This window comes from Micromys minutus, assembly GCF_963924665.1.
Source record: "Micromys minutus genome assembly, chromosome: 9".
NCBI classification, from domain to species: Eukaryota; Metazoa; Chordata; class Mammalia; order Rodentia; family Muridae; genus Micromys; species Micromys minutus.
The window spans coordinates 50756116-50783661 of record NC_137978.1 but is presented as its reverse complement, the minus strand read 5'-3'; the positions used below and the strand labels follow the sequence as shown (position 1 = coordinate 50783661).

At 54.8% G+C, this 27546-nt stretch overlaps 1 protein-coding gene across 1 annotated transcript; it reads right to left on the bottom strand.

The window, feature by feature from the left end:
* Positions 1–5843: 5843 nt before the first annotated feature.
* On the bottom strand, positions 5844–24670 carry WNT4 (Wnt family member 4). Its single transcript, XM_080921975.1, has 5 exons — positions 24431–24670; positions 13204–13439; positions 7333–7464; positions 7105–7247; positions 5844–6589 (listed from the first exon to the last, which is right to left on the bottom strand). The coding sequence occupies exons 1-5, from the start codon at positions 24505–24507 to the stop codon at positions 6122–6124; spliced, it is 1056 nt and encodes a 351-aa protein (XP_080778101.1). The 5' UTR covers positions 24508–24670; the 3' UTR covers positions 5844–6121.
* Positions 24671–27546: the final 2876 nt, after the last annotated feature.

Below are 27546 nucleotides of genomic sequence, written 5' to 3'. Positions count from 1 at the left end.
AGCTCTTGGGGGAAAGAACTACTCATCTGTATACCTCGGTCTATGTTGAATCTTCCAGACTAGTGGTTCCCACCCTTCCTAATGCTGTGACCCTTTAATACAGTTCCTCCTGGCGTGATGACCCCCAACCATAAAGTTATTTCATTGCTACTTTATAACTGTAATTTTGCTGCTGTTATGAATTATAACGTAGATATCTGTTTTCCGATGGTCTTAGGTGACCCCTGGGAAAGGGCTGTGACCCTTGGATTAAGAGAACTGTGGTTCTAGAGCCAAGTGTCACATAGCCCAAAAAGAGTAAAGGGTTTGGATGGTGCGAGGTCAGGTCATGCCTTACCAGCAAGAACATGACAGTCGATCTGGCAGGTCTGGAGCAGGGACTAGAGTCTGCCACAGCATCTGGGTGGCAGCTGCAGAGGCTTCTATTTCCTGCTCCAGCTTCCTCGCCCTCTGCCCTGAAGAGAGAGCTGTGCGCAGGTTCCCCCGTGATCTGAACAGCCACAGACACTGCTGTGTCGTGGGGAGGAGGTGGACTCTGGGCTCCGTGGCCTTCTGGCTAGGAAGCATCAGAAGCGAGTGTAGGTCACTGGCACACTTACAAGAGAGGCTGGTGGCACTGTGCAGGGCCTCTGCTGACAAACTGGCACCTGATCAGAAAGCCAAAGCTTTGGGCTTGCCCCTTAAGCAAGCGTCTTCCCTTCTGTGGGCTTCAGCCTTCAGCTTTGGCATGCACAGAAATCATGCCTGCCTCAATGCTGGCCTGTCTCATGGTCAATGGTTTTCATGTGGACATTCACAGTGGATGAGGTGCCCTGAAGGTGGCAGTGCCGGGCACTGGTAACCTACTCAGTGGCCCAAGGGGACCTGGCCCAGTCAGAGGTGTGGCTCTCACTTTCCTAGGTAGAAGCTCTAAGGAGGCTGTTGTCTTCTAAGGACCATTTGAAGCCAGCGTCGCTCCCAGGAGCCCCGTGAAGACACAGTGGGTGAGGAGCGGGAGGGAATCTTTGGGCAGGTAAAGAACCAAGCTGGAGAGATGGCTCAGTGGTTAAGAGCACTGTCTGCTCTTCCAGAGGTTCTAAGTTCAATTCCCAGCAACCACATGGTGGCTCACAACCATCTGTAATAGGATCTGATGCCCTCTTCTGGTGTCTGAAGACAGCGACAGTGTACTTAAAAAAAAAAAACAAGCTGAAAGTTGGCTGCTTGGCCCTAAAAAGATGTATGTTTGATAAAGGTGAAACTTGTCTGGAATCTGAGAAGGGACTTGTCTGTCCCTGTGATCGCTGAGCTGAGCTGTCTAAGGTGACATTATAGCCCTGTCCCCAAGCCCCAGTTTGTGGCTGTCTTCCTTGGCACCATCTCTCCCATTTGCCAGTCTTTGGGTCTCTGCTTGTTCCTTCTCATGTACTAGCCCCTCCCCTTTGTCTTGGGAATTCACCTTTAACCTCACCAGGTCCTGAGGATGCTGATGAGGCTAGATTTTGGCCACGTTCCAGGATCCGATCTGTTCTTTGACTAGATTGGTGACAACTCTTTGAAGGCAAGGGCCTGGTGTGACCTGGTCGTTGGCTCCCAATCCAGCATGGAGCCTGCATCCTTGGGCCAGACCAAAGTATCCAGCTCCTGCTGGCTTCAGCTGTTAGGTTGGCCAAGATGGCACAGGCCTTCTCCCTCACAGGTGGCATGGGTGAAGGCGTGTGCTGAATCAGAATGCATGGCTCCTTGTGTCCAGTTTCCTCTTCCCTGCTGGCCCAAAGCTTGGGAACAGTGGCAGTCTTTCTGGGGCAGCTAGGGCCTCTGGCCAGAGCATGCTCTGTTGGGTACTGTCAACCCTTCAGTAAGGCTGGGTCCCGCTTTTAACCTAGAAAAAGCCCCGGGTTACAGATGTTGTTCTTGGCGGACCACCGGGCCCCTCAGCAAACAGGGAGACGAGTGTGCACCCGGCCTGGGCCTGTTTGTGTTGGCCCTGCCAGGCAGGGGGATTAGCTCAGCTGGGCTGCTAATTGCCTCCGAAGTGCCGGCCCGGGATGCTGACAAGGGCTGGGCCTTTAGTCCCCTCCTCCCTAAGAAGGCACCATGCCAGCCTTGGGGTCCTGGCCCTCAAGGGTCCCTTCTCTCCTCCCCTGTTAATGTCCGCTTGGTCTACACCCTTGAGAAAAGGGTAGGGGGTCATCAGTATCGACTCGAGGAGAAATGGGGGATGCCTATGAAATCATCGCCTGGAGAATCGCTCTCTCAAGCTTTTCTCCTGCATCCTTAGATGCTTACCCCAGTAGGAATCAGTGCCGAAGCGGAGCACTTTCTGCTCCCAACTAAGAATCTTCTGAGATCCATACCTCGGCTGCCACCCATCGGGCCTCAGCACCTTCCCACGCACTCAGTTTCTGCCCCATTTTAGTATCAGCAACCTCTGCGTTCTTGGCCTTGTATGGCAGAGTTGACCAGAGACACCTTTGGTATCTCCAGACATCCTGTGGAGGAGGGTTTGTTCACTCTCTAAGGATTTTTCACACTCTACCCAGAGACCACTAACCCCAAGTTCCCAGGACATCTACCCAACAGGTGACCCAGTCTGGGAGCTGAGTACTGCCCACCCCTCAGGGCCTACTGCATGCCCACTGCAGCTTTGAGATTCCCGCCTGCACTGACCATACTCCTTTCCCCGGCTTCTTGACCACCGTGTCTCTAGACCACATAGCAGTCTCTAGGCTGCTGGCTGGCCTCAGCTTCCTAGCTGCTGCCCTAGTGTCTGCCCGTCTCCCTGATTATCTCAACTCTGGGCGGCTGGTGTTGGTTTAGCTTTATATTCTGGCATCTTCTCCATTATCTCCAAGGAACACATTCTGCAGGAAGCTCCAGACTGCAGATGAAGACATGAACTCCAAAGAGGGCAGTGAGTCACTAAGGGACCTGGCAGCATGGTGCTTCTCACAAGCCCAGTCTCCTCGTGGTTTAGGAAAGAGCTCCCCTCTGCTCCGCTATCTCAGGCCCTCACGTCTCCACAACTACTTCTGCCTTCGACTCTGATTTGCCCTTTTCTGCCGTCCCTGCCCCTGACCTCATCTTGTCTGCTGGTCACAAATGCACACTGGCCTTGCCACTCAGAAAGTACACTGCTAGTGTTAGCAGGTGGTTAGACAGACATTGTCTGTCTGCGCCCTGGGCTGCTGTCTGTGCATTTGTCTCATCGTCGTGAGTGGGAACAGGCTGGTGAAGGGTGAGGTCCCAGGTTCTTCACATTGCAAGGGTCCTCCGCTGAGGACTTTTCCTGTCTGTGTGTGTTGTGTGTGTGTTCTTAGAGGTGAGGCCAGTGTCATGTCATTGTCCTGTAAACACCCCATCCCTCCATTTGACTGGTTTCATTTCCTTCTGGCCACAGGTCTCTGGTTCCTTTATTTCAGGATGGGGATGTGGTTCTGTCCCAATGTCCCGTGCCCTGCATCAACACCTGTTTTTGTCAGGTCTCTGTCACCCACACAAACACTTGAAATGAATGATCAGTTAAGGCAGGGCAAAGCTTACATAGCTGTTCATGGTGTGGTGAAGTGCAGATCAAGCTGCCACTGAAGGATTCAGACATTAGGTAGGTCCTGATAGGCCGACGTCCAGTTCTTTAGAAACAGAAAGGCAAGGATGGGATGTTCCCAGACTCAGTATTTACTTTATGAACACGTACTTAGCAAATAGTACCTGCTTTACCCATGTCCTTGAAGTGTCTCTCTTCTCCCTTATGCTATTAAAAAAAAAGAAAGTCACCGCTACAGATTGCCAGATAGAGAAATAACCATTTTATCACGAATCTCAGACTACACCATGGATGTCACAATGCCAAGGAGCCTCATATAAAGACTGGAGGGTGGGGTGGGGCAGCAGAGTAGAGTAGCAGCATCCAGCCCTGGCCTTGGAGGAAGGAGTACCAACCACTTCTGCCTTGTGACAAGAACAGTGTAGAGTGGTTCAGGTAGGATGTGGACCTTCTGGCCAGTTTCCTGGGGCCTGTGTGACCCCAAATATGGTGAGCGAAGGCAGGCCTTTGCCAGATCTTTATATCTGAAATAGTATGGAGCTGGACAAGTCTAGTGAAGTTTTTTTTCCTCCCTGTGTCTGTGGTTCCTTTGACCTTGGCAGTGGTTCTTATGTGGTCTGATTCACCAAGTCACGGCCTGCAGAACTCCGGGGAGCTAGGTACCCTCCGTCTTGGTACAGTGTTCATCAAAACAATAAGCAGTCTGGACCCCACTGCCCCTGGATGGTGGGGCCTTGGCTCAGCATTCTCTGAAGGGGCAGCCCCATGCCTCCTTAGTCTGGACCTGGCTCTGTGGAGGGCCTCACATCTTCCCGGGTGGTGAACTAAGTCTACCAGAGGAGCAGTAGGCCCAGATGGGCAACTGTGGGGACCCTTGGTCAGCTCAGTTTTCATCCACATCAGAGACAGCCTGCCCAAGATTATCCCTGCATTTGAATGTGGTTCCAGCATCTCACTTGGTTTTGGCTGCCTCTTCAGATGGACAGTGAGGAGCTTGGATGGGGGCCAAGGGTGTTGACCCTCTTGGTAAGGGAGCCAACCCCAGAAGGCAACAAACCACAGGCCCTGAGGAGAGTTTCTGCAGGCCTGCACCCATATTCAGAATCCTGGATTTTGCATTCACACCACCCAACAGCAAGAGCGTGGGATTTCAGAGTCCCAAAGGGGATCCCAGAGCCAGAGCATCAAACCTGGAGTCTTGGCCATAGGAACAACTTGGAGATCAGGCTGGAAAGTTCCTCTGAGAATTGGTCATCCACCTGAGAGGCAGTAGGTTCTGTGTGTTCCCTGTTCACAAGGCATCTGGTAGGTTCTTGACAGTTTGGCTGGTAGACTGGGCCAGGCAACCAGGTACAGAAGCTGTCTCTTGAGGAATCTTTTGTCTTTACTGTACTCAAGGCTTTGGGGACCTGAGGTCCTGGGGAGAGAGGGGCCTTGGATTCTGAGACCTAGTCAGCACTCCAGCTGTTCCCTCTCTTCCCAGCCTCTTAGCCCTTTGCAACTGGGTGGGCTCCAGCCCAACCTGTGTTCTCTGGCTCCTACTGCCTTGTCTCCCTGTACCTTTTATTATAGCCAGAGCCCCTATCCCATTGCTCAGGCCCAAGGAGGAGCCTGGCTCTGCCTCTGCCAAGGTCTTGTGGGGCTGACAGACATCACTCTTGTAAAGATGGTGTAAGCATCGTGTTTGTTCCCAGGACAGATGTGCTCACCAAGGGAGCTATCCCAGGACAGGGCCTGGGGCATAGTGTTTTCTCAGTAGGTTTTGTTAAGTGAGGGAGATATCACAGGGTGGGATCTCTTTGTAAAGCCTTTTCCTGTCTCTGTGACATTTCCCTTCTCAGCTTCACAGAGGACAAAACTGTGAGAGGGTGACTCACAACAGGGGGTGGGGTGTGTGACTCGCTAGGACGGATCCAGGATGACAGCCTAACCCTGCCTAGGAGAGTCTAGGAGGAGGGGCAGTTGCCCCTCCCAATGAGGAGACTGAGGCAGGCTGGCTTCAGGTGGGCATTCTTGTCTTTACTTACCTGTGCTTGCCCAGAGTCTAGCTGCTCACATGAGGGCCGAGAGCCCTTAGCCTTTAACCTGATAACTGTCCATTCCCTTTCTAGGGACCTTAAGAGCTAGGATTACTAGCGGTCCCTGTGTATAGGTGGGGTGGAGAGGTGCAGGCTCCTTTACTTCAGATGATACACCAAAATGGAACCGGCCATCCCTGCTGTTGGGCCATCTGTTTCCCTGGATGGGGAGGTGTCTACAACACTCCTTAGTACCTACTTTTTAGTCTACATGTAGAAAAATGGATACCGACAAGAGCTGAGTGGTCAGCAGTGGTCAATGTGGACAGCCAGAGGCATAAACAAAGTCCCTTTGGTCAGTGGCAGCCACATATAAAGGCTCAGGCTTGGGAAGGCCCTGGTTGGTGCCCTTGGGGTTGCCTGCCTGTTTTTTTGGCAATAAATAACTTGAGGACCCAAAAACCAAACCAAAACAAAAAAATACAACCAGTATCTTTTGGGGTAGATGGTGGGAAACTGTTTAAGTTATTGGCCTTCCCTGGGCCACTTGGGTGGTCCTGGGCACAGACAGGCACGGTCACCGGCATGTGTGCATCTCCACGAGCCGCTGGCACTGCCGGCACTTGACGAAGCAGCACCAGTGAAACCTGCAGCCGCAGCGCTCAGCCAGCTCCACGTGTGCCGTGTGGAAGCCGCGGCCACAGCACAGTAGCTCACAGCCGTCAATGGCCTTAGACGTCTTGTTGCAAGTGCGGCCCCTCGTGCCCAGCACACCACTGCGTAGGTCCTGCTCACAGAAGTCCGGACTGGGCTCCAGGTATACCAGGTCCTCATCCGTATGTGGCTTGAACTGTGCATTCCGAGGCACCAGTGCCCGGGAGGAGCCTACGCGTCGTGGCTCCACCTCCGTGGCACCGTCAAACTTCTCCTTTAGTGCGTGGCCGACCTGACGGAAGGGTGGTACGGCTCGCCAGCACGTCTTTACCTCGCAGGAGCCTGACACCCCGTGACACTTACACTCCACCCGCATGTGTGTCAAGATGGCCTGTTGGGGAAGAGGCGAGAGGGGAAATCAGGGACAGTGGAGGTGGGGGACGGTACCCTGGGGTCAGCAGGTGGCCCGGAGGACTGGTGCCGAATCAAGGGGTTCACTGTTTGTGCCTCCTTTGTAGTAACATGTACTGGACGCTATGCTGAGCTGGCAGGCAGTGTTGGGGACAGAGCAATGAGGTGTTATCCCTGTACTTGGGGTACTTGGAGTTGCTGGGGGACATGGGGAAGGGCAGTGCAGGAAGCATTTGAATGAGCGGCAGGTGACCTGGGGAACATAGTACTGTGGTAAATCTCCACAGGGAGCCTGTGAGTAGACCTCAGGAAGGCAGATGGGGGTCACACAATGTCTGGGTGAACAGGAATGGATCTGCTCCCCCCGCCCACCCTCACTACCAACCCCTGGCCTACAGAGGCGTCCGATGAGAAGACCAGCTTCCACAGTAACTGTGGGGCCATTTCAGGGACTCTGCCCACACAGCCCTACCCCAGGGGTTGGTACCCCTCTACCTTCCTGCCAGCCTCGTTGTTGTGAAGATTCATGAGTGCCCGGCTGGAGGAGGCCCCTTTGCTTCTCTCCCGGACGTCCACAAAGGACTGTGAGAAGGCTACACCATAGGCGATGTTATCCGAGCATCCTGACCACTGGAAGCCTGGGGTGTGGAGGGCAGAAAGAGCTCTGGGTGAGTTTGGCCTGGGACTAGGTCCCTGCCCTCCTCTTTGGACAGATGTGCTTACCCTGTGGGCTGACTCCATGCACCGTCCGGTCACAGCCACACTTTTCCAGCTCTCCACTGCTGCATGCCCTTGTCACTGCAAAGGCCACACCTGCTGAAGAGATGGCGTATACAAAGGCCGCCTCCCGGGTCCCTGTGAGAGGCAGAGGGAGGAAAGGGCTAGGTTCTGGGGTGCCCACCACATTGTATTTTCCTCCAAGAAAGGGAGGGGTGTGTGAGGGCTGCTGAATGCTGGGTACCAAGGAGGGACAAGGCAGGTGGAAAGCCTGCCCGCCATGCACACAATAGGTCCTTGTTCTGGTCACACCAGTAGCCGAACGTCCTTCACACGTGAGGACCAATGCATCCTCCCAACAGCCTGGTAAGGCAAGAGCTATGGTCACCCCCATTGGACAGAGGCTTGGCAGCTTGTCACATAGCACGTGGCTGGGCCAGCAGACAGCCTGGCTTCAGAGTCTGGTCGCTCAGCTCCTGAAGAATGCTGTTCTCACTGCCTCCTCCAGAAGGCAAGGGGTTGTCATTTTGTGACAGTCTGGGGAATTCAGATGGCTATAGAGCCAGGGGGCACAGCCATACTGCCAGCCCAGCTCTGCCCCTTTTGTTGAAATGTTCCCTGGGCTCTAAGTTCCCCCTGGTGACTCTGAGAGCTCTTGCTCGGGCTGGCCTTGCAGCTCACAATGTCTTCTGCTTCCTTGAGACTTGAAGAACAACCATTGTATCGGCAGCTCCTAGCACTGAGCCCCTCCTGTGGGCTGGGGCTATTTTACACAAGCCCGCCCCAGTCCCACGATGATAGAGACAGGAGTCTGTAGCACAGGTCTGCCCGCCTCTCTGTAGTGGTTGCATCTCCTGCCCATGGCTGCTCAGCAATTCTATTTTGGTGACAGCCCTCCTCCCCTGCCTGAATGGATGTTTTTATCCTCATAGGAACTGTGCCTGGGGTGTAGTTGTTGTGGAGCCGCTTTTCTGGGGGTGAGCTGGGGCAGTGTGTGAACGGAGCATCCATGTCGGATGAGGGTGTGACCAGACAGTGGGCCTTGCTCCTATCCAAGACCCTGTGAGGGCCTCTGTGTGCTGCGGCTGGCCTTCTGTCTTTAGATGCAGGTTCTGTGTCCACAAGAGTGGTGGGGGCAGCCTTTGGCCCCGTGGTTGGCAATTACCTCTGCAACACCCAGGCCTGTGCTCCCAGCTGCCCTAGGGAACAGTCACCATGGTCAGATGAGAACAGTCACCTCCACTGTGCTGGTCTGTGGACAGAGGCAGCCCAGCCTGGGCGCTGGAGTAGGAGGCAGCTCAGCCCCCAACATGTAGGACACCCTGTTCTCAGGGCAGTTCTTAGGCAGGGAGTACCACCCAGGGTCCTTTCCACTGCCTACTCGCTGCTTGGCCATTTTGGGCCTGCACCGAGGGGCTTGGCTGGAGCAATGGAGCCTCGACAGTCTGGGATGGAATCTTCTCCAAGCTAATTGAGGTTAATAGCAGGCTCATGTTGGTTGGTTTTATGCTGTGGCCGCCCAAAGAGAGACAACTTCAGTTTCTGGTATTTCTGGTATTTCCAGGCCTGAACCAGCACAAATCATTGCCCCAAAGACCAAGGGGGAAGGGATGTCCCAGGAGATGGGGACTGATGGGACTGGTGGGTGGCCTTAGCCCTCTGCCCTAGGAGGTTCCTGCTTCTTTAACTGCCCAGGCAGTCCCTGCCCAACCCTGGTTCTTGTCTCTGCCCCCTAGTGACAGTGGTCATGAGGGGGTACCAGTCCTGCTGTGGGGTTGCTCTGGAGACCACTGTCTCATTTGCTTTGACTGAGGTCATTATTTTCTGAGTGACTGAATGAAGAAGCACTCCAAGACCTTATTAATCCAAGCTATAGCTTACAGAGAGCCTACTATGTGCAAGTGTTGTCCTGAGCACTTAGTACATTAGCGGAGGTGTAGCTTTTCATGATAGGACCAGAAGTGAATCACTGAGCAGTGAGGCAGCCTGTCCAGGGTTACTCAGCTAAGATTTGGGATAGCCAGAATTTGAACTCAGTCTTTCCTCACCGTCTCTGGGTTCCAGCCACTCAGCTTCAGTAGCGTGGCCCCTGTGGCTTCCCAGGTAACCAGGCTGGAACCTTGGTCTCTTGAAGAGGGCTCAATAGGGCCTAATTTCCCCCGTGGATGTTTAGTGGCAGAAAGGCATTGTGGCAGGCCTCAGAGTGCCATGGTGGGATGTCCTGGGCAGGTGACATATACTTCACCCCGGTCACACGTAGTCACAGGAGGGAGGCATCTTTGCCTGCTCCCATCCTCGGCCAGAGGAAGGCAGAACTTTCTAGTGCCCCTCTTGCAGCTTTCTTCCCCTTCCACCCTGCCAGCCTCCTTTCTAACACCTATAACTCCCTTCGGCTGGTTTTCTTCCCAGAGTACTCCAAGTCTTGGCTATACAGGTCTCAGTCCTATGTGTCCCTTAGGTTTGCCTTCAGTACCTTTTTACCCCCTAAGGGGCTAAGAGATGCCTAGAGTTGGGAGTTTGAAGTGACCCTATGGGCTCAATAGCTGTTATTTCTGAGGCTCACCATGTGCAGGGGGTCTTTCTATATGCTGGTCCCTCCTGGTCGCACACAATCTTAGGTTGCTCTCTTGAAAACACAAGGCTTGCCTGGGTTCTTCAGCAGCAAATGGCAAAATGGGGACGGGAGGGGAGCCTGTCTGACTCAGGAGCATGTCATGGTGACATCTCTCCAGATGGTGGGAGGGAAGCCAATCCAGCAGAAAGGAGCTGGAGCTGGGAAGAACTGGCTGCAGTTGAGCTGAGTTGGCGAGGAGGCCATGGGTGTGGCGACCTTTGGGCACCAGGTGGGTGTCCCATTGGAGGCTGGGACATGGGCATAGCTCCATCATGGCCCTGTGCACTCTCCAGGATCTCAGCAGGTGGGCCCTGGGTTTGTCCCCACTTTCTAGGAAGGACACTGAGTTACAGAGAGGGCACAGTCTTTGCCCAAGTTCTCACAGCTGGCAGGGACAGGATCTGGGTCACCACCACCCTTGGCTGCCTCAGACTTCTCAGTTGTAAGTTGGGAATGACATAAACTCAGGGCTGCTGTGAGAATGACCTGGGGTAGCTAGCACAGGATAGGCCACTGCATGGCGCTCCTTTCTTCACCGGCGACAGTCTGGACCCAAAGGGGGATCATTTCTGTCCCATTGTATGTCTGAAGTCACTGCTACAACCAGGAAACTCAGGTATGTAGATGCCTGATGAGTCTGCCTCCTGAGAGCTGGGGCCAAGAGGCCTGCCAGATTGGTAGTCTCTGCTGGAGATACTAGCTAGCCCTCTGTGAACCAAGCCTGTGCCCAAAGTGATGAGCCCTTTTCCCGCCGGCACAGTGGAGACTGATCGGATAAGACTGTTCTAAGAGGAACTTTACTAGTGAAGAAAACCAAGTAAAAAATGGAGGAAGGTGTGTGTGTGTGTTGGGGGGTGTGTGTGATGAGCCCAGGGGTATCCCCCAGAGATGGCTGCTGTCTGCCTATTGTGACTGGACTTAGCTCTAAAGGAACAGGATGCTTCATCAGGCCGTTCAGATGTTACTCTAGAACAGCCCCCACTTGGCCTGGCAGAGTTCTTATGTCCCCCAGGGGGACAGGGCTGGTCCTTCTTTGGCTTCTGCCCACAGGTCTGTCCTGGCTTCTGGCTGGCACTCACCGGTCACGTCCCCCTTTCTTTGTCCTTTCAAGTGCTTGTCCTGACCCATCACTAGCTGACACCCACTGGATGCCCTCCATGCCAGGTTTGGAGCTATCCCAGGAGACAGGTACTTGAGTTGTCACTGTTGCTGGGGGATGCAGTGATGGAGAAGGGGGATGGGCATGGAGCCCTCACACTCCAGTGGGGGGGGGTATAAAGAAGTAGGTCTGAGGTAGATCTGGATACACAGTTGCAAGTAAAGCTATATTAAAATGTCCACCGACCCTAAAAACGAATATCTAGGAATCACACCCTGCAACTTTTTTTCCAAAGAATAAATTTAAAAAATAAAAAAATTAAAAATAAATATGGAATTATATGAGAAAAGAAAAACATAAAATAGGCCCCCGGTAAAGAATATAGAGGCCTGTAAGTCACCCCAGCACTTGGGTGGCAGACAGAGAGATTGCCAAGTTTAAGGCTAGCCTGGGCTATATAGCAAGCTCGAGGCCAGCCTGCCTGTATTACACAGTAAGAGAATATCTTCCAAAAAAGCAACAACAACAACAACAACAACAAAAACCCACCACATAAATCCCAGAGGGAAGGGCTGGGGCAGAAGGAAGGAAGACCTGGGTGGAGAAAGGGTTGGGTGTTGGGAAGGACATAGCATGGTCAGGGGTGTGACAGCCCAGCATGGGAAGCCTTGTTGATGTATCTTCCAGTCCCTTGAGAGCAGTGGTTCTCAGCCTGTGGGTCGTGACCCCTTTGGGGCTGAATGACCCTTTCACAGGGGTCCAATACCAGACGTCATACATATCAGACATTTACAGCTCACAACAGTGGCAAAATTGCAGTTAGGAAGTAGCAACAAGATAGTTTGATTGTTATGCATCACCGCAGCACGAAGAACCGTATTAAAGGGTCGCAACATTGGGAAGGTTGAGGAGCCCTACCCTAGAGGACACTTGGAACACCCACTGTGTGAGAGGGACTTCCGGAGAACAGTATCTAGAGGAAGGATGTACACCGTACAGCTCTGGGTCCTGGGCACCAGCAGAGACTTCACCGCTGGGCTGCTCGCTGGGTGTCTGTCTCTTTCTCAGAACAGCACAGTTCAGCAATGCCAAGTGTGCTCATGTCTGCCGGCCCCTGCCAGCTCCCAGGAGAATGGCTTCCAAATTTCAATGACAGTTGGTTTCCAACAGCATCCAAATGGTCTGCCACAAGCCTAGCAGCCAGGGATGTCCAGACCCACAGGTGCCAAGACAAAGGTTGGCCCAGCCAACCCCTTCCTGCAGCTTGAGCGAGTCAAAGAGCCCTGTCAACTTGGTGTCTCAGACATGTCAGCATCTTGCTCAAGAGGTAGAAAAGCAGCTGACTTTCAGCATTCCCTGGACGGCAGGAACCTTCCAGTTCCACAGAACCTCTGCTTGGCCCTGGCTCACCTGCCTTTGGTTCTCATGTTACCAGTCTCAGCTGGGTTCCATCTTTTTGCAAAGGCCTTTCTATGGTACTTGGTATTGGCAAGGTGAGACCTCCAACTTCCTTGTTCTGTTGCTCCTGGATTTATTGGGAGTGACAGTGTTGTCCCCTGCCTGGTGTACCTTTAGATCCTGCCACTCTCTAGTTCTCTGACCCTAGGCAAACTGCTTTGGGCCTCCAACTCCTCACCTGTTATGTGGAAACCTCACTCAAAGGGCCGGGGAGTCAGTGTGTTTCTTACAGACCTTAGAACAGTGCCTGGCCCACAGTCAGTGCTTCAGGTGTGTGAGATGCTGTGGTGGACTGTCTGGTCCCTGATGGACTGTGAGCCCCAGAGGACAGGTGTTCTGTAGACCTGTCACATGCACAAATGGCTTCCAGGCCCCAAGACTAGATGCAAAGGTGAGCAGAGCAAAGGTGAGCAGAGCACCCCAGGTTGAAACCTGACTCTGCCCATTCTTTGAAGAGCTGTCTCTTCTCTGAGCTCCAGTTTCTCCCTCTAGAAAATAAGGACCACTCCAGCTCCTACTCCTGGACCAGCTGCAGTCAAGGGTGCTTTGTGATCACAGGCCATTGTCTGACCTCCTCCCCCTTTATCTATCCTCCCCCCTTGATCCTGTGCAGCTTCTGCTCCTGAACCATCTTAGATGTGCCTAGCCCCAGACACCCGGGTCTGCACACAGATAGCCCATGTACCCAGAACACCCACACCCTCACCTTGTGTCACCACCTTCCCGAAGACGGGCAGGGAGTCCAGTGTGGAACAGTTCCAGCGCCGATTCCGGAACTGGTATTGGCACTCCTCAATGGCCAGCTGGGCACCACGGCGCACTGAGTCCATCACCTCCAGGTTCCGTTTGCACATCTGCACCTGCCTCTGGATCAGGCCTTTGAGCTTCTCACACGTCTCCTCTTCCGAGATGCTGCCCACCGATGACAGCTTGGCTAGGTACCTGGGGGACAGCGGTTGGATGTGACGCACAGCTGCCCTGATGCCTGCTTTTCTCCTCCCACACCCAGGGTTCAGGGCACTGCCTCATCTCCTGGTGTTGTATACAAGGTTTGTAGCTGGTGAGAGGCAGAACTTTGGTGGGTTTTTGTTTTTTGGACCCCAGAGCCTTTGTTAGATTCTGTGTAACTTAGAGTTTGGGTAGAAGCAGCTAGGAGCTGGGTTCACTCCAACAAAGCATGCTGGGTGAGGTGCAGGCTGGGCCTCTCTGCCCCTGGAGATCACCTGTGGAGTTATGGGGAGCACATGTCTGGGTTCCACCTCATAGTCAGTGTGCTCTGAGCTTTAGCCGTATCTTGAGATGCAGCTGGGAAGCCACTAGCCTAGAGAATAGTGTTGAAGAGTATTTGTGATGTTTTCTACCAAGTTCTAGAAGGCTCAGACTGGGACATCCCTGTCCACACTGTGGTCTTGGCTCCTAGAGAAGAATCCTTTCCCCAAACCCCTGGCTGTCGAGTTTGAGCCACGCTTTCCTTACCTATACTGGGATCATGGCTTCTATTCCAAAGGGCTGTTGTGAGGATTGAACATGGCAAGGCATGTTAATGCGCCTAGCTTGACTACGTTTTAGGAGCTGTCCCTAGCAGGAGCAGTGGGCCAAAGGAGATGGGCAGTCTCAGAGTTAGACAGATAACCTACCATGGTATTCATTCTTGGTCTTCCAGGACCCCTTTCAGCCTTCACTGCCTCTTTAACAGGTCTGGCTTTTTACAGGGGTTCTGGGAACCAAATTCAGGTTCTCATACTTGTAATAGTAAGCACTTTGCAGACTGAGCCATCTCCCTAGTCCTGGCATATATATTCTCAGACTAGCAGTACTCTGGCCAATCTGTGTAGGAACCCGCGTCTCTTAGAAAGGAAAAAGATATGTTAAGGGCCAGGAGAAGGGAACATCTGGAAATGGCCACCCGGCTTCAGCCTTGCCTGAGTGTTCCTTGCCACTTGAATGGGGGGTGGGGGGTCTTCTGCAGAACCACAGCCACGAAGTCACTCTTGGCCTGCAGGGGGCGCCAAGAGCTCAGCTACTGGCGTTGGGCCAGGACACTGTTCGGAGGCCACTGTGTCCTTCCTTGAAGGGTCAAGAAGTTGAACCTACCATTGGATATTTTCCTGTCTCCACTCAGGCAAGGACTCTCAGAAAAGTGTAGAAACCTCACTCCCTCTAAGACTCGGGGCATATATCTTGCCTAATTGTATTTAGACCTCTTTTCCTCCTCCCTATAAGCTAAGAAGATCAGGTATGGCTGGACTGGACCCCACCCGGCCTCTGTTGAAGGGGGGCATTCAGGGCCTGAAGTTTCCAGCCAGAAGGAGCAGGTAGGGAGGTCTGGCCAAGCCATCAGTCCATTGTGACACGTGGCAAGTCCCCTTCTACTTGGAGCTGGCTATAGGCACGGTGAGTTAGCTGCGGAGTCTTTGCAACCATTCCCACTATCAGAGTTCAAATTGTCCTTCTGTTGGCGGAGGAGAGATGGACTCGAGGAACTGAGCATATTCCTCCCTTGGGCTCTGAACGTCATCGGGAGACCTGCGTGAACGACAGTGTCAGGGACACTGCCCGGCTGCCATAGCTGTGAGTCAACGGGACGGCATCCAGGGAGCTGAGGAGAAACCGCTTGTCACAGCACCCATGCCCACCTCCCAGTCCTGCCTTTACTGGACACAACAGCTGCCCCTCCCATGTATGGGAGGCCTGGCCATCTCTGCTCCTGCTCCCCGAGACCCTAGGGGAGTTGGCATAGGCTGGAGAGAGTTGGCAGCCCAGTCCTCATGCCACTTGCTTATCCCAGAGCCTGGCATGTACCTGACCTCATTTCCCAGATGAAGAAAGCAAACCAAGTCCCACAGAGGCGAAACAACTTGGAAGTCCCGTAGCTGTCTAGCGGCAAGCAGTTCTTGGCTCTCAACTCTCTCCTGTCCCTCTCTGGTTGGGGATCTGCCCCACCGAACAGCTGGAGAGCCAACTCCTTAGGCTGCATCCCTTCAGGTCCCACACAGGGCATGGCACACAGAAGGCAGTCAGGGATATCTGCAGCTCAGTCAGGGGGCTCTGTCCTGATGCTCTCCCACCCCTGTGGCAGAAGAGCAGAGGTGAGAGAGGAAGATGGGGGTGGCTGGCCTCTGTGGTCCCTCCCAGTGTTCTACGGTGGCTCAACCTTTCCCCCAGAGACACGTGTGCCATTCACTGACCCGGGAGCTGTGTCGGGCTCAAATATCCACTGCACAGCCGTTTCTGGGAGAAGCAGAGCCAGAGCCTGATGGGTGTCGGCTGCCCCTGGGCCGGCTGTCTGAGGCTGACCATCCCTGCTTTCACAGCCTCTAGGCTGCTCCTGTTTAGGTTCCTTCCTGCTATGGCTGCGTTCAGGCTTAGCAATTTGTCACCTGCTGCCCTGGCCACCCTAGGACTCCAGCCATGACCATGTCATTGATCAGGTTACCCCACCAGCCCAGGCTGCCCCTGCTGTAGCCACTGGCCAGCTCGTGCCCAGTTTCACGAATAGGGCCTGTGGGTCCTGCAGGCTCCTCCCAGGAGGCCCTCCCCTCCGCGTCTTCAGCCTGCTCGGAGGCCGGAGGGCCCTGGCCCTGCCAGGGAGATCAGATCCTCTCAGCCACCTGCTGTTTTCATTAGAAACTAAAATTAGCTGGGCTTGTCCCAAGCTTTTCCAGGTTTGCTTGCTTTTTTAAACAAAATATACAAAATCGGAGAGGCTAATCCACACCTCTGCGGCTCCTCCCTGGACTCCAGAGGAGAGGGGCTGGGAAAGAGAGGCCGTGGTGGGGAGCCAAGCAGGTCAGTGGCGCTGGTCCTGGCCCTACAGTGTCCAGGTGGGGGCTGGGACACCAGCCCAGGCCTCTCTGCCCCCTCCCTTTGGCCTCCCTGCCTGCCCGGGCCACATTTAGAGACTCCTCAGGAGTAGTTGTGCCCTCCACACCAGAGAGGAAGGAGGCCAAGTTGGCAGAAGGGGGGTACCTGAAGGAAACAGTGTATAAGTCAGAGCAGCCTTCAGCTAGTGGACACAGCTAGATAGAAGTAAGGGGCCACAGACTCTATCTAGGGCAGTGTTCTTAGGAAGCAGGGAGGGATGTACAACTCCCCAGGACCCTTGCTACACAACCAACTATCTGAACTGTCAACCATTTCTTTAACCAGGTTGAGTGGTTGTTGTATTGAGCACCACAGTGTCCTGTCCTGGATACCTTTGTCCCTCCTCTGATCAGGCAGTATGGTCTAGGGGCAAACAACCTGGGTCAGTCTCTTATCTCTGTGTCACTCAAAAAACGTTAATGAATATCTTGGAGCCTTGGCCTCAATGTGCTCATCTGTAAAATGGGGAGACGAGTTGTTCTTACTATAGGAGGTAGACTCTCTCCATGGTCCTCTTTACCCTCCTTGCCCTGCACCCTCTGTTGCCCCCAGCTGGACCTTGTAGGACTCTATGCCTGTCTGTCTGTCTTTGTTTGGACCTCCTCTGCCCTCATGAATCCAGACCCTGGCCTTGTTTCAGCTCCGCGCCCCTCCAGGGGAACGGTGGATCGCTTTGCTATGATTTCAACTGTAGATTCAGGGGAGATGCTCCAGGTGCATTTGTAGAGTTGGAGACGTGGTTGCCAGTGCTTCTAGTTCACCTGCCTGACACCTGCAGGATCGGGAGTGAAGGGCATCGAAGAGACACTGGCTCCTGAAGATCAGGAGCTGGAGACTCTGTCCAGTTTAAGCCCAGGTGTGCCAAGGGAGCTCGCAGACTGTTTGGGAAAGGAGGTGACCCGAAAGCACAGCCCCTCTCACACCTGTCACCTGCATCGTCACCATAGAGCAGGGCGTCCCCTCCCCTAATCTCTCTCCTCTCTAGGAAGATGGCATTATGGCTCCAAGGATGGTCACTGGGGGTGAGGACTTAGAAATGAGGCATTCTGGTCTCCGGGCCTGGGGGAAGGCTGTTTAGGCTCCAAAGATGGCTCCAGGGCTTGGAGGGCAGGACTCCCTCAATGTCATCTGACCTGAGCAAGGTATCTACAGCAGGGACATTAGACTGCTATGGGGAATGAAGTTGAGGTAGTGAATGTCCCTGTGGCTCTGGTGTCAGTGTTGTCTGTGGCCATGGTCTCTGGAGCCACTGAAGTCACCAGAAGGAGGTACCACCAGTGGAGGGCAGCCAGAGGGGAAGGGCCAGGCACTGGAGTGCCGAGAGTACTGGGCTGCCTCTGTCATGCCTCCTTCCCAGCCGGATAGGACTTTGAATGCCAAGGCCAACTATCCTAGGCCCCATGTTGGTTTTGTTAGTTGGAGAGAGATGCCGGTCTCTTTGGGGTTCACTTTTTCTGTTTCCTAGGATCTCTGACTCCTCCTACCACTGACCCCCAGAAGACTCAGTATTCAACCCTTTCTCCTCCTCCTCTCTCTCTCCCCCTCTCTCTCTCACACTCTAGGGGACTGGAGCTAGGGCCTCATACATGCTAGGTAAGCATTCTACCACTAATCTCCATCTCCCCTCCCCTTTAAAGACAGTGCTATGCAGCCCAGGCTGGTCTTGAACTCACTATGTAGCTGAGGCTAGTCTTGAACTCTTGAGGTCCCTTCTTCTAATTGAGTGGGTCAGTCTCTTCTCTTGATTTCCATTTCCCACCTTCCAAAGAGGAGCAAGTAGCTGCCTCGGGGCCAAGAAGACAAAGACTTGAACCTGGATGGACCCGCACTGTGCAAGGGTGTTAAAATTTTGTTTTCTCTTCCTGAGTCAGGTGTCTTGCTGGAGTGAGTGGGTGTCAACTTTAAGGTGCCTCCTGACCTCACTGCCTCTAATTTAGCAGCAGAGACCCCACCCCAGCTCTACTCTCTAGATCCTGTAGCCTACCTTTCATCTCATCAGCCACGAGGCAAGGTTTGAGAAGACAAGAGACTTGGGCTGGAATTTCAGCTTTGCTATGAATGTGCTGTGGTGCTCTGAGTCCACAGGGACAGCACTAATGCCAGGAGGTGCCAGTCATGTTGTTCAGGGGCAAGCCCACCACTCCCATGTATGGTAGCTCAGGGTCCTTGAGACCTTCCCCAACAGTGATGTCTATGATTCATCCTCAAAGCTGGGGGTGCCAGGGCAGCAAAGCACCGTGACTCAAGAGGAAGTGTTCTGCTCTCTCCAGTGTTGGGAGAGAAACTGCCCGGGGATTCGCATTCTGGGATTGTGGGCTGCTGCTGCTGCCGGGAATGGAGTCCCTGCAGGTCAGAGGCTCCTCTCCATGGTATCAACAATCCCCTGCAGAGAGCAGGCCCCTCCAAGATTGCCTGTGAGCTGTCCGGGGTGGGAGGAACCTTCCCAGGACAAGGGCGGGATAGTCTCTCCAGACTCCCCTGCTCTCTGTGAGGACGAGTCCCTTCCAGGAGCTGTAGGGGTTCTGACATGGAGGTAGGGGGGGGACCTCTAAAACACAGTTTGGTTCCCAGTTTGCCAGAAAATGGGGGAGGCAGAGGGGCTGCAGGATAAAGGGGACTGGCGGGGTCACAGCAGGGAGTGAGCTTCCCCTCGGGCTGGCTGAATCACCGAAGATGCAGCTTGGGACTCAGAGATAAAAGCTGGCAACTCTTGTGGAAATCTGGAAAGCAACTGCAGGTCGCGGCCCAGCTCCACCTCCTAGCTGCTTGCAGAGCAACCCAAGAGCCCCTCTTGCAGGCTAGCTGGGAAGCAGAGGGTGACTGGAGGGGGCCAAAGGCGGGCGCTATTACCTTTGTGCCAGCCGCAGACACCCCCCCACCCATCAATCTGTGCCTGGTTGGTTCAGCTTGAGCCATTCCTCCCCCAGGAAGGAAGGAGAGCCAGAGGCTTGGTGCAGAGGCTCAGCTTCCCAAGCGAGCGAGCGCACCCACAGGGCTATGGTTGGGCGAGTTTCAACAGGTTTGGGGAACACTGTCTTGTCAGATACTTGCTGAGTTGCTCAATGGCTAATCCAGGGTGGAGGGAAGCAACTCAAACCATAGCAGACAGCTGGGTCCCCGCTGCTGCCTGAGCAAACCCCTCAGGCAGAGCCTGGTCCTGCCCCCCCCCATGAGGAGGGGTGGGAAAGATTCAGGCTGGCTGGGAGGCTCTGCTCTAGCTAGTGAGGGAGGACCCAGCTTGCAGATCTGCCCTGCTGCAGGGCTTTCAGTAGCACCTGAGCTCGAGGAAAGTGGGGACAGACCTCCCTACTCCGGGGCCTCCCACCCTCAGTGACTGAGCCCCTCTTTCACTGATGAAAGTGACGTGATGGTGACCCAGTACCTATAACTGGGGCAGATGTGTGCCAGGCACTAGAGGGACACTCAGAGGTGTGTACCGTGGCCTTCACCCTGCCCCCAAGCATCAGGAACCACAGGTGGTCACAGTTTCATAGATCAGACCTTGAGACTTAGCGTTGGTTCAGACGCTGCTTCCTCCAGACCTCTCTTTTTAGAGGCGAGGGAAGACGGTAGGAGAGTACGTGTATGCCTGGTGTGCCTGGGGGACGGGGAGCATTTGGTGATGTCTGTAGATGCTGGGACGTCAGCCGGCAAGAGATGGAATGTGTGCTCTTGGTTTCTAGTGGATAAAGGCCTCATATCCCATTAAATACTTTCGGGTGTTGAGAAGAGACCTATCGGAACATGCACGTAATGCCAAGGTGGCGGGGGGGGGGGGGTTGTCCCAGCATAAACTGTAAAGTGCTTAGTGCACACTGAGTTAGTGACTGTGACTGACTGACTACCCAGAGTCCTGAGAGAGGCTCCAAGTACAGATTTCTACTATTTAAAGAGAGAGGGGACCAATGAAGCATCCCTAGAGGGACAAGCCACTTCTTTACCTACGGGGCTGGCTCTACACATGCCTGGACTGGAGAGTCATGCCTCACTCTGCCCGTAGCCTGGGGGCTATCATACATCCCCGCTGGGCAAATGGGCATGTGTGAGCTTGGCTCAAGGATGCCAAGTACTTGTGGGGACTTGGGGCCAGTAAGGTACTCGACACCTCCCTTTATTCCCCCAATGACACAGAGGTGTGTTTCCCCGTACAAGCCAAGCATGGATCTGCCGGTTCTGGGAGACTGTTAAAGAAGTAGCCTTGGGGGGGGGGGGGCTGATCGCCTCTCTATGTAAGATCTGGGCAGCAAGTGACTCATTCTTTCTGTCATCCCTAGAGACAAAGACATGGCTCTGCAGCTCAGTTGCCAGGGTCCCCCTCTCCACCGGTGTGCCTGGCCTTGTGCCTTGCCTGTTGTACGGCTTACTGCTCTAGAACAGCGCCGTGAACCATCTGTGCCCATGGGCACTACTTTACAGACGAGAGCCGAGGCTAGCCCAAGGCCCCTCAGCTGGGTGGTGGTAGAGCCGGGGTTGAAACCCTGGGCTGGCTGTCCTAGATCCCTTTGAGCCCAGCAGGGGTTTCTTGCTTTACTCAGTGAGGTTTTGTTAAGATCCCTGCTCAATGCGTCATCACCCTCTGCTCCGGAAACTTCAGCCCTTTTCCGGCTCCAGTTCTTGGTCTTTTATTTGGAGTTCAGAACGAGCTACTGAGGCTAGTACCCCATGGGGAGGACACAACCCACTCAAGGACACACACAGCAATGCAGTGTAGAACTGTGATTTGACTGTCCAGGCACCTCCCCCACCCCCTGCCCCTGTGTAGACTTGGTGTTTGGGCACAACTCAGACATAGCGAAGTGGCAGGGCAGTTCCTTGAACGCCAGCACAGGCCATCTACCATGGACGGTGTCACGCATCCCTCCTTCGGGGGTTGGGGACTGCACCAGCGGTCACCTTCATCTGAGTACCAGACACCAGCCTACTCCACACCAGCATGCAGCTTCTCTGGGCTTGCCCAGCCTCAGGCTGAAAAGCTCTGCTAGCTCCAGGCTCTGTCTTGCCCAGTGTTTGCAGGTAGAAGCACTCCTGGCTTCTCCACCAGGGCGGGTGTCCTGAGCCATCAGACAGCCCAGATTCTGTAACCAGCTAACAACCCACCCTGGACAAGAAGCCTACCTCCAGCTCTATCCAGGCCTTGCCCCTCAGAATACACAGCAAGTTCGCCTGCAAGCCTGTGGCTTGGATAACCCTTCTGTACGTTTATCTATCTGTCTCTTCGTCTGTCTGTCTATCTATCTATTTATGTTTTTTTCTGAGACAGGGTTTCTCTGTGTAGCCCTGCCTGTCCTGGGACTCACTCTGTAGACCAGGCTGGCCTTGAACTCACAGAGATCTGCCTGCCTCTGCCTTCTGCGTGCTGGGATCAAAGGCACGTGCTGTTACTGTCACATGGCCTTCTTATATTTATTTATTTGGGTGTGCATGTGTATGCTCCTGTGTGTGGATCAGAGGACCCCTTTCAGGAGTTGATTCTTTTCTTCTACCATGTGGGTCCTAGAGATGGAACTTAGGTTGGCAGGCTTGGCAGCAAGTGTCTTTACCCATGGAGCCATCTCAGATGGCCCTTGGCTCACCCTTGAAAAGACACTGTACCGCCAGCATGCCTGAATAGACAGCTGCCAACCCAACGCTGTTGCTTCAGGAGGCTGACTTGAGTCAGTAGCTCTGAGTAACCTCTGTGGCCCTCGGTCTTCGCATCTATAAAATGGGTTCCAATGTGGTGAGGGTTCAGACAGTGCTGTGGGAGATGAACATTATTGTTAAGCCATTGTTCTCCAGCCTCCAGGCTGAGGAGCTTGACTCATCCAAGGAGCAGGCACATGGTCTTCCCCATTTCAGCTGTGACTTCTCCCGTGTTATTGTACTCAGACCCAAGCTGCTGGGAGCCTAGGCTGAAGCACCTGCTTCCCTAGAGGCTGGTCCTGTTTCTAGCTAAGGATGGACGTGTTCCAAAGTACAAGGTAGTCATTCCCAGTTTGGGGGGGGGCGTGTGCGCGCCTGGGGTCTCTTCCCCTTCTGAGCCTTTCTAGTTCGGTAGGGTCCTGGGAAGCCCCTTCCTCCCGTCTCTCTGAGCTGGCTGGGAGCCCTGGTGGAGCAGGAGTGAACTGGGTTGTCTAGAGCAACAGGAGCCATCCCAGTTGCAGAGAACAGGTTTGCCAACCTCCCCAAGCCCAGGCCTCCCCTCCTCACCCACCCCCCAGGGTGCAGGCTGTGCAGGTGTAAGGGTAAGGCCAGAGAACTGAGCTCTGGAATTCCCCAAGCTTTGCAAGCCCTGAAGCTGGGGCTGCCTCCCTAGCTGGGACCGGGGCGTGGTGGACGTGGCTGGAGGCGGGTGGCAATTCTACCTGGGTGGACTAGGTCAACTTCAGGACAGCCTCAGGCAAGAAGTTGATTATCCTTGTCTGGTAACTAAAGCATCTGGGTTCAGTCCTCAGTTTGGTAAGTAGCTCCCTTGCCTGGGCCTTAGTTTCCACATCTATAAAGTGAAAGAGCCAAGAGTTTCGAAGGGCCTTTCTGTAGTAGTTGCTGTCTCTGAGTTTGCTGAAAGGCCTGACTCCCACATTTCAGTTCCCACTGTTGTTTTTTAGGGTTTTTTTTTTTTTTTTTTTTTTTTTTTTTTTTTTTTGATACTGATTGGTATTGGGCAGGTCAGCTATACGTCTAGTTTTCCCTGACGCTTAGACCTAAGCTTATCTATGTAATTGGCAGCTCCAGAGACCCTAGACTCCTCCAAGTCCAAATCGACTCCCTTCCTCTGGTCTGCAACTTCAGTCGGGGAGGGGGCATTCTGCAAGAAGTGGGAGGGGGTGTGCGGTGGCTCTGCCCTGGTTTCCCGTCCACCACTGCCCCTGAAGTGTTAATCAAATTAAGACACCAGGGAAAACAAAAGCTCTGCAGCCACTTTGGGCCTCGGAGGAATCGAGGAATCGCCAGCTCTTGGAACAGCTGGGAGAATTCCACATCACCTCAGTCTCCCAAGCTCTGGGTGGCTCTGACCCCAACGAACACACTCTTTTCCAGTCTCCAGGGCCCTGGCTGGCCACAATGACCTCATAGCAACAGCCATTGGACACTCAGGGCAATTTCATGGGAGATATTTGTTCTTTGGTCTTGATGCAGGGAGAATTTTTCCTTTCCCACTGTCTCCATGGAAACCCCAGCTACACTGTTGGCTATCCCCCCCCCCCTTCCCACCTCATGCTTTTCAGATCAATACAGGAGCTTGGCTCCCCACTGGCTACCCACAGTGGAAGGCAGCTGAGCTCCGGACAGAAGTTGGGGCCAGGGTTAAGCCTAGGCCATAGGGAAGTGTCACTGAGGAGGGATGAGGGAGTCTAAGGTCTGGTTCCTGGTTCTCTTAGTCACTAGCTCATCTCTTTAGCTCGCCTTCCCAGGGATCCTCCCGAGCGCAGACCAAGTCAGGGAGAAACACGCAGGTCACCAGTGCTTACTAACTCCCTTCCTTCCTAGGCAAGACCCTGGGTTGTGGATGGGGGCTGTCGCCTTCTTTAGTAAAGGTTCAGAGAAGTTTCTTTCTGCCTCAGGGAACAGCGAGGAGCAGCCAGAGCCAGCCTGCGGGCTCTCAGAGGCTCGGCGCCCCGGTCCTCGACTTCTACGTTTGGCTCCCGCCCCCCACCCCAAGCAGAAACAGGTCCCTGCACGCCTGCAGCTCAGCCCTCAGCGCGGCGCGGCGCAGCGCGACTCCTCGCGATTAACCTGCTATTATGCCCGGGACGCTTTCCCTCGGAGACCTGTCAGCCCACCGGTTTGCGCTTTGCATCGCTCTGGAGCCACCGCCCCGCGATCGCACCCCCTCGCGCCCTCGAGCACCCAGGGCAGCCTCTGGGTGCAGACGCGCTGCCAGCCCTGCTGTCCCGGGTAGGGAAGCCGGACCCCGGCAGCAGGGGTCCGGGGACCTCCAGAGGGAAGTCCGGACAGTGGTGGTGGCCGGCAGGAGGAACCGGCGGGAGCGCGATCCTCCGGTCCAGCGGATGAGACACCTGCCGAGAGCCCCCTGCGACTGTTGCCCTGGGACCCGCCCTGCCCGCCCGGTCCCGGGCCGGACTTACAGCCAGTTGCTCGCGGCGGCCGAGAACACGGCGAAGACGAGGAGTCGCAGAGACCGCAGGCACGAACGGGGGCTCATGGTGCCGTGGGCGCCCGCCCCGGGCAGCGGCCGCAAAGCTCCCGTCGGGGCGGCAGGTGGGCGCCGCGCGGACGGGCTGGGGCGCCGGGCCGGGGCGCGCGGCGGGGCTCAGCCTCCGAGCAGCCGGCCGCGCCGCCCGCTGCTGCGCCCGCTGCCCGGCGGACCCGACTGTCAGCGCCGCCCCAGAGCCGGGATGCGGCGGTGGCGGCAGAGGCGGGCGGGCGGCCGGCGGGGCGGGCCGGGGGCGGGCCGAGGATGGGGTTACCTGGGCGGGTCTAGCGGCGCGGGACACCCCCCCCACGGGGGCGGTCCTGAGCCCGCGGGACTGGGCTTCTCCTGGGGGGCCTCCCCGGCCCGGCGCCCAGACGCGCTCGGAGCCCCAGCCCGCTGTAGGCACGCTTGGCCGCACGCCGCCCAGTTGGGTCGAGCTAGAGGCGCGGCGACCCAGCTGCTGGGTCCCCGCCCGGGGCCTTAGGGACGGGCGGGCACAGCTCCCCCAGCCCGCCACTGCGGGCACTGCAGCGCCGCCCTGGCCGCGCCCCACGGCCCCCCGCCGGCGCCTGGGAGCCGGAATCCCCGGCCGACCCCGGCTGAGCCATCGGAGCGAGAGCTACTGCCACTCGCGCGCACCCAGTCGCTAGCGCTCAGGACGCATCAGGCTGCTATGCCACCCCGCTATCCTCGCCGGACCCCTCCCCGCCCTCAGGCCCCCGGCATTCTGCGGTCCGGCCCCTCCCTAGCACTCACCTCCTTCCAGCCTTCCCGGAGCTGGACGGGGGCCTCTCTACTTCGAGCAGTTTGGGATAGTGGCCTGAGACTCCGGGAATCCGAAACCTTGCTTCTGGATCGCCCTGAGTTCTGGCGCGCGCCAGGCAGCAAGGTCTTGAGTGAACCCCTCGCCTTTCAGTGTAGACCTACTACTTAGGAATTGGGAGGCTATGGAGACTTCCTTTTAGCACAGGAACCAATCTTTGCTTTCTGCTTGGGTTTCTGTGTGCTTCTTTTATTTCTTCTCCCACGCCAGGCAGATTCAGCCCTTAGCTTGGTGTCTGGCACAGAGTGGGTGGGTGTCGCGTTTGTAGGGTGAATGGCTGGAGTGGAGTTATTGCTCAAAAACCTATGCCTGGCTGATGCCCCAAAGCTCAATTCCGTATCAATAGTTACTTGCTGTGGCTGGGCCACACCTTCTCCAGGTCACTGATAGAGTCCATAATCCTCTGGCCCTGCCTGAGGCTACACATCCCACTGAGTTAGAGGAACTCCCTGTCTAATCAGGGAACCAAAAACCCAGAGACCCGGCTCCATCTCACTAACAGCAAGGGGGAGAGAAAATGACACGGCCTCTGCCCTTGCAGAACCAACTGTTTTCTGCGTGAGTTTGGCTGCCCACCCCCACCATGGCCACGTTTGACTCCAGTTTTTTTCTGGGTTAACCCAGGAGAGGCTCGCTAAGCATTTGGCACGGAGGCTGGGCAGAAGGGGGTAGGGATCTGTAGAGCCCCGGCAAAAGTGCAGATGCGAGTTCATGTACCACATATCTAAATATTTGCAGGTGATAAATCAAGCTAACAAAACGAGGAATAAAATATGTTCTAGCCTGCTCTCAAAAAAAAAAAAAAAAAAACACTCTTTCATAATAACACGCAGAGCTGCTCTGAGTGTGGGCTTCTCACACTTGGCAGCGGTGAAGAACATGGAGAGCGACCCTGGTGCCTGGTCCCGAGTCTCACCTTTTCCCACTTCTGCCTGTCCTGCCCTTTCACGGATTCTTGTGCACACATGCAAACATCTCAGCTTGTATAGACAAACTTGGTCTCCCCTTCCCTCTCCACCCCAGCCCTCCACCCACCTGAAAGCTGATCCTTGGCCATTCCTCAGCCCTAGGGCTAGTCACACCAGCGTGCAGCCAGTCCAGTCTGCTCATGTTGGATCTGCAGGAGAGATTCACCTATCCTAGGAGTTAGCAAGAGTCACCTGTGCAAGGAGGTCTAGGGGCTTGGGTCTCCGCAGTGAGACCCAGGGAGGAGATACAGGCTCCAGATGCCCACAGTCCCTTGGCCCCATGGTCTTCTCCATCTTTCTGCTAAGAGTCAGAGATCAAGAGAAAGGTCAGACTGTGGGATGTTCAGGGCAGGGTCACTCTTAGGTTTAAGGGTGGCACCAGATTACTAAGCTATTTTGAGCCTCCATGGAGACCCAGTATAGTGAAAATTATAAATAATTTAAACAACCCTAGGTTATTAGTTTAGGGTGCCTATTACAGCCCCTTTCTGTTCTGTAGACTGTTCTTGCTGGTGTTCTACAACTAATCTTGAAATGTATTTATGTTTATTTATTTCAGTTTTATTTTAAAGATTTGTACCTCTATGTGGATATGTACAAACAAGGGGACAAGAAGCATCCAGTCTCTCTAGGTCTGAGACTATAGGCAGCTGCAACCTGCCCACGATTGGTGCTGGGAACTGAACTTAGGTTCTGTGCTAGAGCGCTATGCAATCTTAACGGCTGGACCATCTCTCTTACCCATTACTTATTTATTGGTGTGTATGTGTGTGTGTGTGTGCGCGCGCGCGCGCACACGCCACGGTGCACTCCTGTAGGTCAGAGGACAGCTTGTAACAGTCAGTTCTCTCCTGCCGTGAGGTTCCGGGATCAAACTCAGGTCGTCAGGCTTGGCAGCCAGCAAGCACCTTCACCAAGGAGCCACCTTGAACATCATGCCATTTCAAATCGGAGATAGGAGACGGCAAGCAGAAGGTTTGCTGGAGATCAAGCGTAAACCAGGATGGAGTTCGGCAGCCTTATATTGTTCTGAAGTCCTGAGTCCTTGGTGCCTGGCACGGTCCTGAGGCCTTTGCCTATGTTTTCTACCAAAGCCTAGAAATACCGATTCTGAAGTGACTACAGTTAATCTCCCCACTTTCCAGAGGGGGAAGCAACACAGAGTGGTCAATGATTGGGCTCGAGCCTACTGGGAACTTCCAGGGACAGTCCCTGAACCCCTCTTTCTCTTCCTGAATGTGGGGCTAGGCACCCCAC